The 19570-nt window shown below is 40.8% G+C and overlaps 1 protein-coding gene across 1 annotated transcript in view; it reads left to right on the top strand.

Annotated features, from left to right (window-relative positions):
- Positions 1-18611, top strand: part of LOC120020275 (acid-sensing ion channel 1C) — a 175762-nt gene extending 157151 nt beyond the window's left edge. Inside the window, exons 2-9 of the mRNA XM_038963825.1 lie at positions 5907-6057; positions 6467-6594; positions 12889-13039; positions 13212-13268; positions 17399-17552; positions 17788-17879; positions 18251-18330; positions 18531-18611. Coding sequence (XP_038819753.1) covers positions 5907-6057; positions 6467-6594; positions 12889-13039; positions 13212-13268; positions 17399-17552; positions 17788-17879; positions 18251-18330; positions 18531-18611 — 894 coding nt within the window. The remainder of the gene's footprint in view (positions 1-5906; positions 6058-6466; positions 6595-12888; positions 13040-13211; positions 13269-17398; positions 17553-17787; positions 17880-18250; positions 18331-18530) is intronic.
- Positions 18612-19570: the final 959 nt, after the last annotated feature.

The raw sequence follows: 19570 nt of genomic DNA, 5'->3' as shown, positions 1-19570 counted from the left end.
CCATGTATTGACACAGCCTTTTTGCTTGAATGAGATTTGAGGACACCACGAAGCGCATGGTTTAAAGAATGTGTCATGCCAGTTTATGAATATCAGAGTATCTTTTAGAGTTTAATGGATGCTTTTGACATTCCTGGACCACTTATGGCACATTATTGCAGCATTACACTCATCACTGGGATGCTCAACATTACAAACACAGACAGTCACCTGGTTCCAAGGGGAATTAGTAGGAACAAAGTCACAGAAGTAGGCTGTATCTGAGGAATATATGCTGTACCCTAAAATTGATTTGAAAATGAATTAAAATAAGTTTGCAACATTGCAGTAACAAAGGTGTGACATGCTAGCACAGGAGGTTGGTGGCACCTTAATTAGGGAGGACGGGCTCATGGTAATGGCTGGAGCGGAATGGTATCAAATGCATCTATCACATGGTTTCAATGTGTTTGATGCCATTCCATTTCCTCCATTCCAGCCATTATTATGATCCGTTCTCCCCTCAGCAGCCTCCACTGCTTGCTAGATACAGGTGACTGCCTGGGTAGTTCAAGAACGTTTTTCTCTTCAGTCTTTGAACATCTGTTTCAGTGTTTTGAGCCTCAATAAGTATCTGCTACAATTACTGTAGGACTTTTCCCAATGAACAGAATATTATGTCTATTATACTCCAGTGGGGAAAAAACTTGTACCACACTTGCAAAAGTGCTGTGCTGATTATGTCGTAAAATGACATGGATCTCAATACTCTTGGGTCCAATTTCCTCTGCCTAGCTGGCTCTTGATGCTCTGAGAGGCTGTCCGAACAAATCAACAGAATGGTGCTTTATATCTGTTAATTGCATCAAAGGTCCCTGTGCTTCATTGCACTTTTTTTGTGAAACTAACATGTAGAACTGTCTAAGACCAGAAGAACCACAAACAAGTGGTAAAAGTGATATTTGATTTCCGGATTACTGTAATACATTTGATTTTCAAATAGAATTCTGAGGGTGTAATTTGAGTTCTTGCATATTGGCTAGTATCTGGATTGCTGTTCCCTGGTTTATCAATAATACAGTTTTTATCGATCATGTGAAAAAAACTGCTACTTTTGCAGCACTAGCAGAGTGTAGATATCGGTGGATGGAATCAGCCCTTCTTTGTTGCATTAGGACTTTTTGCTGTATTTTATTCTGGAGCACTCTTAATATTTATGCGTGAGTGGTGGAAATACCTTTCGCCTTACCCACCTCCCATTTTTGCCATTATTGGAGTGCCTCTTCCATCACTGGAGGGAAGCAATTTCACTCACTGGCTCCCTCTCATTCCCATTCGACTGTAGAGAGAAGAGAGTGAGGAGGGAAAATAGCTTTATATTCCTGCTTTAAGTCCAAAGACCAAAAGTATCTCCTCCAGCTGAGCAGGAGGGAGGAGTTGAGAGCTTTCTAGGCAGCTTCTGCACAAAAGGCACAAATCACTGGAAACTGGGAGCAGCATTGCGGAGATGAAGAAGAAGGTGATGAGGAAAAAGAGTGAATCAACATCTGAGCAACAGGGTATGTCTTTACAGATTTCCTAAGTGACTGATTGCTTCAGGAATTGAACTAGACCCCTGCACCTGCAACATGTTATTATCACACCCGTTCATCTGTTGATGAGAGACTAGTGTTGGATAATAAAGAGAAGAATTCTGTCGATCGAGAAATTAATGCAGCATTTTTTATTAAATCGTGATGTAAATCAATCAGTTGTATATCCCTAAAAAGTAAAATACAGTACATGCCTTTTGTTTGTTTGGTTTGCAAAGACTATTCAAGCCTGAGTACTGGACAGCTGTGTGTATCTGGAGCATCGGAAAGGATATTATTTTTATGTTTTGCCTGGAATTTATGACACCAATTCAACCAGAAAACCCATCATGATTTCTGTATGTAAAATGAATAGCCCGAAGCTTGACTAAAAATACTGCCTTTTGGCTTGAACCGTATGTGTAGCCTTGGAACAGAGATCATTATGGTAACTGCCCCCACATCAGAATCAATCAGCCCTGGGTCTCTACCTAACGATGCCCAGGAGACCACTATCCAGAACAAAACAGGAAAGAGGAGGAAGAGCATGCTAAAACAATCATGGATGGAGATCACCGTAGCTTTCATGAGGAGGACAAAAGTCCACGGGCTGATGTTCGTCTTCTCCCCAGACAAGACCCTGACCCAGCGGATCCTTTGGCTCCTGGCCTTCTTTGTGTGTGTGAGTCTCTTGTTCACCTGGTCCTGGAACCGCATCCTCTACCTGATGTCCTACCCGGCCGTCACCAAGATCAAGATGGAGTGGACTCACAACATGTCCTTCCCGGCCGTGACCTTCTGCAACCACAACCTGTTCCGGGTGTCCAGTCTGACCAAGGTTGACCTGTACCACTGTGGTTACTGGATGGACCTGATGCACCAGAACCACTCGGTTATGGAGAAGAGCCTGGCACTTCTGAGGGACAACCACAAGTACAACCTTCTCAGCCTGCTGGACTTCAACGGCTACACCCCGCCTCCTCGTTACCATGTCAACACCACCGAGATGATTGGCAGGCTGGGCCACCAACTGGAGGACATGTTGCTGGAATGCAGGTTCCGGGGGGAAAACTGTACTCATCAGAACTTCACCACTGTATGTAAAGTAATATAGCCTAGAGATATCACGAAAGACGTCTGTGAGGGGTTGCTGATGTGCGTTTTGTGTACAGCGTATTAATAATTCATTCAATGGTGTGTTTGAATGATATTCACTCTAGCGGGTATTCTCTAGGCAGGATTGAAGACACTGACGTTTTAAGGCTAGCTACCGGTATCATGTCAGATGAATTTGTCTTGTCCTTGTCCTTTTCTTTTGTTTTGCTTATACAACATAATAGTTGTTCAGTGAATTATAAGACTACAAAGAATACAGATACACCTAGTTTATAGGATGGTATTGATCGGGTAGAAATACTGTTCTTTTTTTTTCTAACATAGATCACAGTTGCGCATTGTTTGCATGTTGGATGATTTTCGAAGCACAGTGGTACAGTATAACAAAGTCAACCCTCAAAACTATCACATTCACATTACCTCTCAAAACATGAACGTTAGTAAGTACTATTCAAACCACTCCGCCTTTGTGTCCCTCTCTCTTAGCAGGGAAGAATAATAAAGGCATCAATAATTCAAACATTATAAATGAGTACTAATGAAAGTTTCAGCATTTCAAATTAAACATCTGGACATTCTATTTCATGAGCTTATTCCCCAGAGAGGTGGATGGCTTATCAGTCAAAATAAGCCCCTGACTGCACTAGTCGGTTACTCTCAATCATTTTACCTCAAATCTATTAGCAGTCTTCAAACAGATTGCTGTTCAATTTTACATGTAAAGAAAATGTCATTGTTAGTCACATTCAAAAGCTCACTAGACATAACCAATTTATCAACAGTATAAGATTTGAAAAAATATGAATAGACAACTTGGGACCTGTGTTTAAAGAGAGTTTACCCCAATTACAAAATTACAAATTGGTTTCCTTACCCTGTAAGCAGTCTATGAACAAGGTATGACAACAATCCATGCATTGATTGCCGTCATACCTTGTCCATAGACTGCTGACAGAGTAAAGAAATCAATACTTAATTTTGTAATTTGGGTGAACTATCCCTTTAAGTAGCTGACAGACACAGAGATTTTTATCGTGTGTGTCATTTCAAGTTTTATCCGATTATATCAAATTCCATCTAAAGGAAGACTTTTGTTTTTAGGTGCCGTCTTTTGACCGTTTTGACAGAGATTTTCCACAAAGATTAGGTAATTCAATGTGAGGCATGCAAGGCTCGTTATAGGGATTTTATTATATTCAAGCTGCTGTTTTTATAAGGTTAAACCTAAAAGCGTTAGAATTCCATCTGACATTTTGGTTCTGGCAGGGGCCAGTTGCTCAGAGGGCCTCATTATGGACAGGAGGGGAGAGGAAACTGAAGCCCTGTCATGTCTGTCTGAGCCCATGTGGGTCTGAGATGGGACATGGAAGACTGACTCTGATCTCTGGAGAGAGGCTTTGTTATGCTATCAGAGTCATCCCTCCCTCTAAAACTTTCACCACAATGGATATTGAAAGGAAAATCTGTTGCCCACGCCATAGGATTCCTCCCTATGGGTTTCCTGTTTCTCTTCAAATGTATAGCTGTGGGACCAGAGCATTGAGCCAGGAACAGCAATGGTGATTATTCCAGCAACAGGGCTTGTCTAGACCATGCTAATGTCTGCCAGTGGCTATTAAATACTGACATATTATGCCCCAGCTCAAACCAAATGGGAGTTGGCAGTGTAAAATGAGTGGTGACCTTATCCATCATAAGGCCTTATTAGTTAGATGAGACAAAATGTTCCTAACAAACGGGTGTACCTTGTACATGGTAGTTGAAATAGCAAAACAAGAGAGGCAAGCAAGTCTCATCCCATGATCTTGTATGTACAATATGTCCATGTGTACAGATGTAGGATCTTCATTTGATCACTCTTTTGTTGCTGAGAAGTTTCCTGCACCAGCTTTGTGATTTACATAAATTAACTGAAAACCCACACTTATTAACAGTATTGCACTTTTCATGTATCTTACTTTTGGCCAGCAAATAGCCTATCCACCGATCAAGCAACATTATGGACTAAACGTTCAAATCCTGTTGTTGCAGGAACATTTTGCTGTGACATATATGTCAAATTAAGACCCAACATCTGTGTGTACACTGTATATGCCTATACCTTTGTGCTAAATCACTTTTCATTTCCTGTGGTTATTAAGATACACGTGGAGGATAACTGTATGACATACAGTACATGCTTAGTGTAGATAAAACCCTCAGAGAACTCCATGGCCAATCAATTCCACCTCTGTGAAATTAAATCACTTACGCAGCAAAATGGATCTAGAATTTAAAGGCCTTATTGCCTTTACCTATTTTAACTTTTAGTTCTAAGTTATAGCTCACCAGCCATGAGTGTCAGTTATGAAAAGCCAGATGTAGCATTCTAAGAAGCTCCTAAGGCTAACTTCTGCTCTGTTGGCAGACATGAGAGGAAAGTTGCCCATCTCGGAGTGAATTTGTTAAATTGAAGAAAAAAAATACATGAAACGTCAATGTAATTTGTGAGAGGTGCTAAAAGTGCTGTTATACTGGAAAATCAGCACAGTACATCTCTGAATTAGATTTAGATGCACTATTGTAAAGTGGTTGTTCCACTGGATATCATAAGGTGAATGCACCAATTTGTAAGTCGCTCTGGATAAGAGCGTCTGCTAAATGACTTAAATGTAAATGTAAATGTGAATCAGTAAAACTAGCTGGGTACAGCTGCAGGCAAAATATAGTGTGCACCAACAGTTAATATTAGATTACCATTGAGCTGCAATGGCATAAATTAATGCTTTCCTAGGGCCCATAATATAAGGCACTTCCTAATATAAATTGCATTTGAACAACTTAATTTAGTGCTTGGTGGGAGGGGAGAGGGTGCGTGGGCTTTGCCTGTATACTTTCTGTTTTAATGGAAAATAAGTTGAAAATAAGTCCTAAATAAGTATCTAAATGACTCAGGGGGGCTGGAGCTGGGTAAAGTGGGGCTGGGTAAAGATTGCCAGTTGCTATGTTACCGGTGTTCATTTATTTATTAATTCATCAATCTCTATAGCATCTTGTTTGGTTCAGTGTTTTCTCTGATAATTACCTCCGAAGCTTACCTGCCCAGCAACCCTATCCCCAACCGCAACTTGCAGTAAATTAGTCTTGACAGAGAGCAAGACAGAGAGCAACCATTACACAAAGTGACTGTGCTGTTTACTCGCTATGTCAAAACAATGTTGTTACGTTGTATTAATGTCATTTACCTTCTTCTTCTTGCAGATTTACACGCGGTATGGGAAATGCTACACCTTCAACTCTGGCTTGGACGGCAACCCGTTGTTGACGACGTTAAAAGGCGGGACAGGAAACGGGCTGGAGATCATGCTAGACATTCAACAGGATGAATATTTACCTGTTTGGGGAGAGACAGGTGAGTACGCAGTCAGATGACTTCACTTAGTTAGAACCACAATAACTAATCTGTCCATTTGAATGCAGTAATGACTGGATTTTGGGCCATGGTAGAATGAACTTTGAAAATCAACCAGCCAACAGACATGCATTCAAGGTGCCTTCCTAGCACAGAATTTCACCTGGACAGTATTACAACAACAGATAATGCAGTTCAAACATTTATCCAACACAACATTTAATGTCTCCATCTTGGGAAAAAGGGTTCCTTCTTAACAGTGCATTTCAACATTGGCTTTATCACAACAACAGATATCCAGTAAATAACATCCCATTCCCAACACAACACTTAATGCCTTCAATCCGGTTAAGGAGAGGAGCAGAGGTTTCTGTTGTTACATTCTCTGGCCTGCTGTATGTATCCACAGACGAGACCTCGTACGAAGCAGGCATCAAGGTTCAGATCCACAGCCAGGACGAGCCTCCTTTCATTGACCAGCTGGGATTTGGTGTGGCCCCTGGTTTTCAAACTTTTGTGTCATGTCAGCAGCAACTGGTACCTAATGCTCAGCCTCTCGCACAAACACCTTTCCCTCCCTTCCTTCCTTCGTCCTCTCGCTCTGCTTTTTGTCCGTGTTTTTATCCAAACCTCCAACCCTTCTTCCTCGTCTTGTCATTGGCTATACCTTCTGTGTCTCAGAGCCTGGAGCAAAATCCGTTGTGTTTACCAGTCATGCATGGAATAACATGCAGCCAGGGCATTAGCTAATCCTGGACAAAAAACAGTCTAATGACTCTGAACTGAAGTAGTAACAATGTGGTATTCGCTACCCACTATGCATCCAACAATGGATACAGAGGGAAAGACGGATTGGATGTACCAAGCAGACACTGTCTATACATTCATTTACAGTTATTGGTGGGCCAGAGTTAAAGTACCCCAGGCAGTGCACACACATCTCCGACAGCTCAAAAGTACATTTTCCATATAATGTTGCTGGCAATGACTGATCCCACTTAGGATGGGAGAAAAATAGTATAATATCGCTGAATCCTGCATACATTGGATTCAGTGATGCGTAATAACACTATGTAGAGAGAAACAATAACATTCGGAAGAATTTGGTTTGCTTTTCACAAAATGCATAGAACCATAGCAAGCCGTTGTTAACTTTTTTTGTAAAAAGGAAAACCATTTCAGTGTGAACTTTACATTTTCTGGTGTAACAAAAAAGCAATGTAGCACAATCATCATGGCTTTGCAAGAGAGGGCAAAAAAATGACTAAGCTTGAATTACTGGCCGTGATTAAAGTGTAGTCAGAATTGGCTCCCAAGAGTAGCACGCATTTAGCAGAAATTACAAGTCTTCAGAAGCTCTCTCGCTTAAATCAACTCCACTCAGTAGAAATACAAATCATGGATAATTGAGCATATCTGGTACATCGTATCAAACAGATGTTCTAAGGATTTCATTTACCTTGTGTGGATAAATTTCAGATGATATTGAAATTAGAGCTGAAAAAAGACGTAGCTATAGGCTACAGTGCCTGTAAGCACGGTCCTATACATTAGCCTGTATCTGATGGGCCCTGTGACCAGTCAAAATTGAGCAATATTCCCTAGTAGGCATCAGCCAGTTGTCAGAAACTAATATTAAAATAAGGCAATGTTAGGACCTCAAGTGTCATTTTCATACCGAACTGAACTGAAACGTCCCGAGAACTCCGCTTTCCTCGCGTCCGTAATGGCCATCCTTTTTTTCAAATCCTTAGGTCATCTATTTCACTGTCCTGCCATTGTCACTAACTGTAACCACAGGGAAGGATAACAGCCCCCTTGTCACACTGTACAGTACCCAGATTCCAGATTATGTCAGTGAATGTCAAACATCAATTTCCTTGATCAAACATTAAAATAATGGAGCCTTGTAGACTTTAAAAAAATGATCATCCTGAATCTCAAATAGCTAATTGGCTAATGCTATGGGTCATTAACAGACCCTCTTAGCAGAGTCCTTTCCCTGTAATCAGTGGAGAGAGAGAGAAGTAATAACGTTCAGGGTATGCTCCCAAAAATTCCCTGGACTTCATTAATAGAACAGGGAGGTACAGTACATGCCCATAATACCCACATTGATTTTCACATTAAAACCCAACCAAATCAAAACATGTCATGAAAATGAGTAATCATTTTAATACGACAAAAAAATACTGTAGCATCACACTGTTGAGGAAAACTCGTTCCAAGGAACAGGCAGAGCTCATTATTCTGTTTATAAGAGTTTATTCAAGCAATTGCAGGGAAGCTCACACTCAGGATGAAACTGGAGAGGAACGTAACTATTACTGATGAATTATACTTCATCTACACAAAGAGCTGTTTACCCTTCCTAGGGGAGGCAAGCTTACATGAGAGATAAGGGGTACTTGGCTCCAATTTCTTAAAGCATTGAACAAACAAGAACCGGTTCTAACCAGTTTTCACAGCCTATGTGTCTAAGATTGGGGAGTGATAAGATCTTTAGAACCTAAATAGATATAACAAGAATTCAGCCTTTGCTGGGCCTTTAGACAAGGAGACAGTAACAAATCACTATTTTGTGCGGTGTATGAAGAGGGTACTGGACATTTGTGGAAAATGACCAGTGATATAGGACATATAGTCCTTTATTTAACTAAAGCATTTATATAACATTAGACTGCAACAGACCATTTTGCCCCAACAACACACACTATCAAATCTATTGCAATAACATGCCACTCAGCCTGCAGCTTATGAAATCCTGTGATTATAACTTGAAACAGTGACAGGAAGGTGAAATACAGCTGTGATCTAGAGACAGATATTTCCTCTGGCAACCACTTTATTGTGAAGGACCTGAAAGTGTCATTGGAGTCACAATGTCATGTTTTATACACTCATTGAAGATACACATCTTATTGACTGTACAAGTCACAACTTAGTTTCTCTTCAGAAGTTAGTGAAAACTCAGGGTTCAGGGTTTGTAAAACTTTTCCTGCTGACTGAGTTACAAAATGTAATTATCAGGATTAGAAATAATTACCAGAAAAATATTTGAATACATGAAAATTACACCTTGACCTACAAGTTATTCAACAAGTTATTTTATCCCAAAGAAGATTCTTTATCAAGGGGCTCTTCAAAACCCCTCTCTTCATATTCAATAGAATAACATGAGGTTATCGATGCAGTGCATCTCTAAAACAGACAATTGGACACCACAATCCAAACAACTCTGAATTCAACCGACTTTCCTTGTAAAATAGCTGTTAAATTTACAGTTGATATGCAAATTAAACTCCTCTAATGACTAGAGCAATTCATTGACATTAATTGTACTGAATTGATTATTGTGCCATATAAATCTGGACGGATTCAACTATCATACTAGTATCACCATCTCAAATCAATCCAAAATGATTGATACATTTTTTTAACCCCATATCCTTCAACTCTTTAAAGCTTTTCAAACCCCTTTCAGAGGAACTGATGAATACATGACTTATCATACTTCCCTTCACCAGAACCACCCATATCTACCTCACTACAACCACATGATACAAACATGTAACCCTCTCACAATCTCAGTGGAAGACAAGTCTGACCTAAAAACCAGTCGTTAAAGGACACATTAATTATACACCAACAAAACATAGAATCACTTGGTGTTGAAATTTGGAGCAATATGTTTACAAACATGTCCACCAATCAAGCTTTGAGTGGGTATGATCAATTATTGCAAGATGGCTGAATGACAAGAAATCACCGTTTCTGAACTAATTTGGGCTGTTGTCCTCAGATCTGGGCACAGCTGTTTTGGGGCTCAGTAAGATGAACACCTATAGGCTGGATGGCTGGCTGACTGCTTATATTCAGGGTCCAAACCAAGGGCTTTGACAGATGTTGTCCTATTCGTTAATGCATCACTTACTGCTCTCTGTTGGTGGTGACGTGTTTACTGGTCCCTCCCCCAGATGAGACGTCCTATGAGGCCGGAGTAAAGGTTCAGATTCACACACAGTCAGAGCCTCCTTTCCCCCACCAGCTGGGCTTTGGGGTCGCCCCCGGCTTCCAAACGTTTGTTTCCTCCCAAGAGCAGCGGGTAGCGTACCGTATGTCTGTCTGGGTATGCTGCATGTATGCCACAAACTAAGAGCCACCCAATTACATTCCCCCTTCAAGTCTTCATGACGGAATGGACCAATCATCTCCCTCCATGTGGCTGTAGTGACTACATTTCAATGTCTGTCCCTTCCTGGTTAATCTCTGTCTTCTGTCTCATTATAACTACCATCACTATGGATTAGGAACACATAATGCTATCCTTTCCACTTCAGCTAACACATCCAGCAGTCATTATCCATTCTTTGTCTTCATACAAGCTGTTGTATATGGTGCAACCAGTATTATTGTGCAGTTGTTTTGTTTGTTTTGTTTTTTAGGGCTTTGCATTTGAATGTTTCATACTGCTAGGATACTCTTCATCTGCTTAATGTCTCCTAATGGCCAATCGTTGTGTTTAATGTGGACCTTTTAGAGTAAGGTTCTATCCGTCTAGAGGATCTGATATTTCCTCTGGGTTTTTATTTCCTAAGGGGAAAATGGTTATGAGAGCCTGTAGGCTTAATGAAGACTTCAAGTTTTACATTTTAAGTCACTTCAAGACTTATGCTGGGCGTACACAACTTTCAAAATCCAAACATAAGGATCGACGCTGGTAGAGACGAGAAGCAGGTACAGGGAGTGAACATTTAATAGCAACAGACATGGAATAGGACAGGACAGCGTCTGGACATGAACACATAATGACATTAATGCAGACACAGGGAAAACAAACGGTGGAGCAGACAGAAATGGGGAAGGCAATCAACAAAGTGAAGGAGTCCAGTGAGCGCTAATGCACGTAATGATGGTGACAGGTGTGCGTACTGAAGGGCAGCCTGGTGCCCTCGAGTGCCAGAGAGGGAGAGCAGGTGTGACAGAACCCCCCCCCCCCTCTAGGAGCGCGACCTGCCATCCCACCTGGGTGAGCCTGACGGGCCAGCTGAGGCACGGGCGCTGGACAAGCAGGCTGGGGCGTAGAAGCCCGAATAATTGACAGAGGCATGGGAGCCTGACGATCCGGCTGAGGCATGAAATCCCGACGATCCCGCTGAGGCATGGGAGCCTGACGAACCGGCTGAGGCATGGGAGCCTATGGGCCGGCTGAAGCATGACGTGGGGTGGGTGCCTGCCGAGCCCACCGAGGCAAGAAGACCTCTCGAGAGAGCTATGGCGTGGAAGCCCGATGAGCTAGCTGAGGCATCCCCAGTTCCCTCGGCGACGGCACCTGGACAAGACGTCACCAACCAAAAACCAAAACTCCCTGATGCTTATTTTAGTGGTGTCAGCATTCTGAAAGGATCAACGCTGGTAGAGACGAGAAGCAGGTACAGGGAGTGAACATTTAATAGCAACGGACATGGAACAGGACAGCACAGCGTCTGGACACATAACGACATTAATGCAGACACAGGGAACAAACGGTGGAGCAGACAGAAATGGGGAAGGCAATCAACAAAGTGAAGGAGTCCAGTGAGCGCTAATGCGCGTAATTATGGTGACAGGTGTGCGTAATGAAGGGCAGCCTGGCGCCCTCGAGTGCCAGAGAGGGAGAGCGGGAGCAGGCATGACAGAGCCTCTCACATTAAACAACCGTCCTTCCTGTTTTTTTTGTCTTGCACACATAATGGTGCAGTCTCATAAATGTTTTCAGTCAGACATTCTTCTCTGGCGAGCTCTCATTGGCTATTGCTGATCACCGTTCTCAAAACATGTCATTGCCACATCGTTTAGTGTGCGAACCACTAAGTTGGCAAGACAAAAAACTACAAGGAAGACAGTCGTTTAATGTGAGGCTCAACAATGTTCGAATTTTGAAAGTCGTGTAGTACACCTGGCAATACTTGTTGTTGGGTTGGTATCCAGGTCAATTATGCCTGATTGTTTGTACCGCTGATCAGCTTTTTTTTGCAATACTGTTTGTTGAATGCACAAATTGACTGATGAAGATAATGTGTCACTTTGACTAGAAAAGTAGCTCGTATTTCTGGAAGTCTTAACAATTAATTTTTGTTAAGTAGATTCGTAGTACTGTTAGACTTTCAAACTGTTGAGTGAAGTTCTCTGTACTGTTTGTATCATATCACACTGCAAATAGTTTATCAGGGAAAGTACCCAATCCAACATAATTTGAATAACATTGTGGTTTTTGTTACCATACAGTACATCATAATCAGCTGCATTCATTCCTAAAATGTAGGAAGTCAAGGTTTGCATAAAGTCTATCAAGACAACAATTCCATTGTATTCATCTAAAAACCTCATAAACATATCTACATACAGTAGAACATTCCCTGGGAAGTATTTAAAACAATAATTTCCCATTAATTGTGGTGTCCAGTCTGAAGTTACATATTTACAGATTATATTTGCCCTGTCTCCATACCCCCCATGGTACTCTGCTTTCCTTTCAGCACTAGACCTGACTTGCATCAGTGATTTACTGCATGGTGTCTGCTTGCTGCTTTCTGTGAGCTGTGTTTACCAGCTACACCGTCGTCTGAGTGGAATATTCTTGTAGATGTGAACAGCATCCAGAAAACATGTATTTATTTCATTACGTTCCCTTATTAAACGTTTGATACCTTTCCGTTTGTTTTTTGTCTGCTTGTGTGCACTTTTTATGTTGGGTTTCCCGCTGGGCTGGGATTGACTAGCTGTTATTGACAGTGGTTCCTATACTGTGCCAACATACTGAGGGGAAGCCTGTGCTCTGTTCTTTCCCAGCTTCAGTACCTCCCTCCCCCTTGGGGAGACTGCAAGTCCACTCCCATCGACTCTGAGTTCTTCTCCACATACAGCATCACAGCCTGCCGTATCGACTGTGAGACACGCTACCTGGTGGAGAACTGTAACTGCAGGATGGTCCACATGCCGGGTACTCACACACATTGGCTTGACCATCACATAGTTCACCAATGGAATAGGATGAATAATGTTGTTGTTGTTGTTGTTGTTCTGCATGGGAATATGTAATGATGTTAATGGGATGAAGTTCACATTTATATTTTACCCCCCCCACCGCCCTCTCTCTCTCTCTTGTCGAATAGGGACCTCAATGGTATGCACACCCGAGCAGTACAAAGACTGTGCAGACCCAGCTTTAGGTAAGGCAGACAATGGTCATGATATCTATATTAGGAATATGAACTTGTTGTTAGTAGATACACCACACAACATTTTTATGAAAGCCCTGAAGCACAAGGCAAAAAAATTACAAATACTTACTCTTGGAATTATCTCGTTTGAACGACTTAGTATCTTGTGTGAACGACTTAGTATCTCGTTCAAACGATTTTTCAAAAAACGATTTAGTTGTTATTTGTTCTAATTAGGCCTCATTTGTTTCGTGTCATGGTTGCTGCAGCGATTCCTTCACTGATTCCATCCATTGATATTATTATTCATTGACAGTTCTTTGACAGCCTAAAGCCTGTCTGCTTTTGAGTGCCAGAGCATGTAAGTGGGCGAGTGTGGAGCGAGGAGCAGAGCATAATCAGAGAAAATTTGAAGAAATGTTGTCGGCCTTCTCTACCACTCAAATTTCGCTCTGGTACTGCTCAGCCACAAACTCGGGGCATGCTCTGCCTAGCATTTTTCATTTCCTTTATCCCTATTCTTTTAATTAGGCCTTTTCGGTTGTAATTATTTAGCCTGCCCCACCCACAGTAGCCTTTATCTAGTTTACATTCAACTTTCTAACATTAGGATACGTAGTTTATATTTTGAAGGACTTCAAATGTATTAATGGATGTTTTAGGTAGGCAATACATAGGCTACTGTAAAATGTGCTTTCATTTTTTGGGGGGGGGGGGGTGGTAGAAACACCAAAATATAAATCAATTTAGTGAAGTTAAAATATCAAAAACAATTATTATTATTATTATTATTAAGGCAGACACAATTTAAAGCTTAATAACATAACGGAATATTAGTGGAAATATAACTATAATATAAACAAGAGAAAGGAGAATGGAATATACAGTGCCTTCAGAAAGTTTTCACACCCTATGACTTTTTCCCCATTTTGTTCAACGTGAATTGAAAATAGATTGAATTGAGATGTTGTGTCACTGGCCTACGTACAATACCCCATAATATCATAGTGTAATTATGTTTTTAGACATTTTGTAAGCTGAAATGTCTTCATTCAATAAGTATTCAACCCCCTTGTTATGACAAGCTTAAATAAGTTTGGGAGTAAAAATGTGAATAACAAGTCACATAACAAGTTGCATGGACTCACTCTGTGTGCAATAAGTGTTTAACATGATTTTGGAATGACTACGTAATTTATGTACCCAACACATGTCCCTCAGTCAAGCAGTGAATTTTAAAAACAGATTAAACCACAAAGACCAGGAAGGTTGTCATCGGCAAGGACTAGGACGTTTTTTATGATAAAAATAAACAGACTAGAGCTAAGCATAGGCAAAATCCTGGAGGAAAACGTGGTTCACTTTTCTTTCCAACAGACACTGGGAGACAAACTCACCTTTCAGCAGGACAATAGCCTAAAACACAAGGCTTACCAAGATGCTTACCAAGATGACAGTGAATGTTGCTGAGTGGCCTAGTTACAGTTTTGACTTATATCAGCTTGAAAATCTATGGCAATACTTGAAAATGACTGTCTAGCATTGATCAACAACCAACTTGACAGAGCTTTAATATCTTTTTTAAGAATCATGTGCAAATATTGTACAGTCCAGGTGTGCAAAGCTCTTAGAAACATACCCAGGATGACTCACAGCTGTAATCACTACCAAAAGTGATTCTAACACGTATTGATTCCGGGGTGTAAATACTTATGTAAATAAAATAATTTGTCATTATGGGGTATTGTGTTTAGATTGGTGAGAACAAAAATCTATTTAACATATTTTGAATTCAGACTGTAACACAACAACATGTAAATAAGTCAAGGGGTATAAATACTTTATGAAGGCACTGTATTCGAAAAGCCTGAATGTAAGTAGACCCCTTTCCTGCAGTCAAATTACCTAGTGGCCTCATGGGCGGAATGTTATTAATACTTTTCATAATTTCATAATTAATAAGCATTCTTTCTTTTTTTACACCGAAAATACAGTGTTTTTATGTCAAAAGGTTTTGTTATATTTCAGTCTTCTGTGATGTAATATTGGGATGCAAACTTAAAATGTAAGACATTTCAAATCTATATCTGACATTGTACAGTACAGGTGTCTCCGAGCTGACAAGGTAAAAATCTGTCGTTCTGCCCCTGAGCAAGGCACTTAACCCATTGTTCCCTGGGTGCCGAAGACGTGGATGTTGATTAAGGCAGTATCTGATTCAGAGGGGTTGGGTTTAAAGCGGAAGACTCATTTCAGTTGAAGGCATTCAGTTGTACAATGGATGGAATCAGTGAATGAATGGCTGCAGCAACCATTACACGGTCTGACAAGCTACATAACAAATGAGGCCTAATTAGATAAAATAACAATGACGTCATTCAAACTAGATAATAAGTCGCTCAAACGACATAGTATCTCGCTTGAATGACTCAGTATCTCGTTTGAAAGACGTTTGAACAACTTTTTTACTAAGTTGTTTCAATAAGATACTAAGTCATTTGAACGAGAGACTAAGTTGTTCAAATGAGTATACTAAGTCGTTCAAACAAGATAATTCCGAAGTCTAAGTATTTTTTTAAAATGCTGCCTTTGGCGTCAGGGCTTCTGTAACATTTTAGTTTAAATATTAGTAAGTAAGCTTTTATACAATTTTGAAATAAGGAACTGCTGATTTCAAATCAAATCAAATCGAATTCTATTGGTCACATACACATGGTTAGCAGATGTTAATGCGAGTGAAGTGAAATGCTTGTACATCTAGTTCCGAAAGTGCAGTAATATCTAACAAGTAATCTGACAATTTCCAAACAACTACCTAATACACACAAATCTAAAGGGGTGAATGAGAAAATGTACATATAAATATATGGATGAGCGATGACTGAGCAGCATAAGCAAGGTGCAATAGATGGTATAAAATACAGTATATACATATGATATAAGTAATGTAAGATATGTAAACATTATTAAAGTGCCATTATTTAAAGTGGCATTGTTTAAAGTGACTAGTGATCCATTTATTCAAGTGGCCAGTGATTGGGTCTCAATGTAGGTAGCAGCCTCTCTGAGTCAGTGATTGCTGTTAAGCAGTTTGATGGACTTGAGATAGAAGCTGTTTTTCAGTCTCTCGGTCCCAGCTTTGGTTCACCTGTACTGACCTCACCTTCTGGATGGTAGCGGTGTGAACAGGCAGTGGCTTGGGTGGTTGATGTCCTTGATGATCTTTTTGGCCTTCCTGTGACATCGGGTGCTGTAGATGTCATGGAGGGCACGTAGTTTGCCCCCGGTGATGCGTTGTGCAGACCGCACCACCCTCTAGAGAGCAATGCGGTTGAGGGCAGTACAGTTGCCGTACCAGGCGGTGATACAGCCCGACAGGATGCTCTCGATTGTGCATCTGTAAAAGTTTGTCAGGGTTTTGGGTGACAAGACAAATTTCTTCAGCCTCCCTGCCCTCACCTCCTCCCTGTAGGCTGTCTCGTCATTGTTGGTAATCAAGCCCATTACTGTTGTGTCGTCTGCAAACTTGATGATTGAGTTGGAGGCATGCATGGCCACGCAGTCGTGGGTGAACAGGAAGTACAGGAGGGGGCTGAGCATGCACCCTTGTGTGGCCCCAGTGATGAGGATCAGTGGAGTGGAGATGTTGTTTCCTACCTTCACCACCTGGGGGCGACCCGTCAGAAAGTCCAGGACCCAATAGCACAGGATGGGGTTGAGACCCAAGGCCTCCAGCTTGATGATGAGTTTGGAGGGTACTATGGTGTTGAATGCTGAGCTGTAGTCAATGAACAGCATTCTTACGTCTTGTCCGGATGGGATCGGGCAGTGTGATGGCGATTTCATTGTCTGTGGACCTGTTGGGGCGGTATGCAAACTGAAGTGGGCCTAGGGTGGCCGGTAAGGTGGAGGTGATATGACCCTTGACTAGTCTCTCAAAGCACTTCATGATGACAGAAGTGAGTGCTACGGGGCGGTAGTCATTTAGTTCAGTTATCTTTGCCTTCCTGGGTACAGGAACAATGGTGGCCATCTTGAAGCATGTGGGGACAGCTGACTGGGTGAATTGTTTCTAGTAGGCTATATTCTTATCACCTTTTTGAAAACATAGACTCCCGTTCAATTGTCATCCTCCACAGACTTCTTGGTAGAAAAGGACAATGACTACTGTGTGTGTGAGACACCATGCAACATGATACGCTATGGCAAGGAGCTGTCCATGGTGAAAATACCCAGTAAAGCCTCTGCCAAATATCTGGCCAAGAAATTCAACAAAACTGAGCAATACATCGGGTAAGTACCTGGATAGTTAAAGTGAGTTAACATAAGTGATGTAGGGATCATATGTTTGCATTTCGATAAAAAAATCTATCATAAATGAAGCATGATTTTGTTATCCACAGTTCACATTACGAATGAAAAGTAATGCAAAATGTCTCCGAATTGATAAACAAAATCAATCAATTGTATCTCTAAGATGTACATTGCAGTGTAACACCTTTTGTATATGTTTTGTTTTTGTCCCTAGAGAAAACGTACTAGTTCTGGACATCTTCTTTGAGGCGTTGAATTATGAGAAGATTGAGCAGAAGAAAGCGTATGAAATTGCAGGGTTGCTTGGTGAGAGATGTTCCCCCACCAGGCTCATTGTCTGTTTTTACAGACAGAGAGGAAACGTACTAGACCTAAAACTCAAATCCTCAGCAAGCACTGGGCTAAACTCCTTTTGAGGCTATTTTCTTTTTAACCTTTTCTTTTAAGTCTCGGCTGAATGTGTTTTTATATTGTACTTGAAAAGAGCACTCAGTCGGGAGAGGCAGATAAAAAGCAATGTCTGGATGGACAGTCCACAGTCTCACAGTTCCGCTCAGCTGGTTGAGATACTAAGAGTTAAAGTAAATGTTTCAAGAATGGTTTCAGGCACTATGTTATTACCTGACCGACTGTGTTTTTGCCTGTCCATGTCTGTTCATCTGTCATCCTCTTTTCAGGTGACATCGGAGGTCAGATGGGTCTGTTCATTGGAGCCAGTGTTTTAACGATACTGGAAATATTCGACTACTTATATGAGGTAAAGTGGAAGCACTCACATTTGTTTAATCACCTAAAAGTATTCTCAAGTAGTACTGTAGAGTTAATGATGACGAATTATCTGAATTTAATAAAAAATAAGATAAGCCCTTAACATAATGATATTGTCTGTCTATATGGGTTTAAGTTTTTGCATGTGCCTGGATTGTTGTGATGTTAACGAGATGTTCTTTTATTTAGGTATTTAAGGATAAGGTTTTGGGTTACTTCATGCGCAAGAAGCGACCACAGCGTTGTCCGAGCGACAATCTGGTAATTTGAGTCTCCCACAATGCACTGGTTTGTAGTTCTGCACTGCACTACAAACAAAATAACACAATGTAATGTTTCAGAAACTCAAGCCTTTTTCATGACCAGTCAATGACAGAGGTGGAACGCTAATCAAAGTGAGCACTTTTTCCTTAATTATATACAGTATATGCTCAAAGCCTGGTTCCAAGGTAGTGAAAAAGCCCTGGGTTTCTGTTTCTGCATGAGTTGTCTGCATGCACGGTTGCTTCAATCTTGGAGTTTGGCCTATAAACTGATGTGGAAGAAAAGGTGAGGGAAAAGAGGTCCTGGCCCCACTCCTGAGATAACTGCAGCTACATGTACCAAGAAGGTATTTTCCCTACTGATATTTATTTTTAAAACTCTCTATTTTGATAAGACTGAACGGACAGGAAAGCTTTAAAATACACTTTTGTTGTTGAGAGGAAGTTAAACCTATCAAATATAATAGATTTGGACACTTAGACATAGTTTGACTTTTAGTAATTTAAACAGTTGAAAAAGCAAGATGTGTTTGATAATTATATTCATAGATATGGTTCTGTATTTTTGTCTGTTTGTTCAAATAAAAGGATATGTCAGGTTTATTCAGAGCATTCTATGTGACAAAGGATAGAGAAAAGTACAATTGTTCAACTGGATGTACCCTATGAAAGATCCACTCTAGGCATTGAATCCTGTCATTATATACACATTGTGTGAGCACTATGGCTGCGTTACACAGCCAGCCCTATTCTGAATTTTTTGTCTTTTGACCAATCAGATCAGATTGGAAAAGATCTGATGTGATTGGTCAAAAGACCAATTATTGAAGAAAATAAAAAAAGATCAGAATTGGGCTGCCTATGAAAATATCAGCTTGATAGTGATGGAACCCATCATATCTGAACAGTTAAATCTGGACACATGGAATACAAACATCCCTGTTTCCATGCCTGTTGCCTTGTTTC

Source organism: Salvelinus namaycush, chromosome 25 (assembly GCF_016432855.1).
Source record: "Salvelinus namaycush isolate Seneca chromosome 25, SaNama_1.0, whole genome shotgun sequence".
In the NCBI taxonomy this organism is placed as follows: Eukaryota; Metazoa; Chordata; class Actinopteri; order Salmoniformes; family Salmonidae; genus Salvelinus; species Salvelinus namaycush.
Note: the sequence above shows the minus strand (reverse complement) of the source record. Positions and strands in the feature narration are given on the sequence as shown.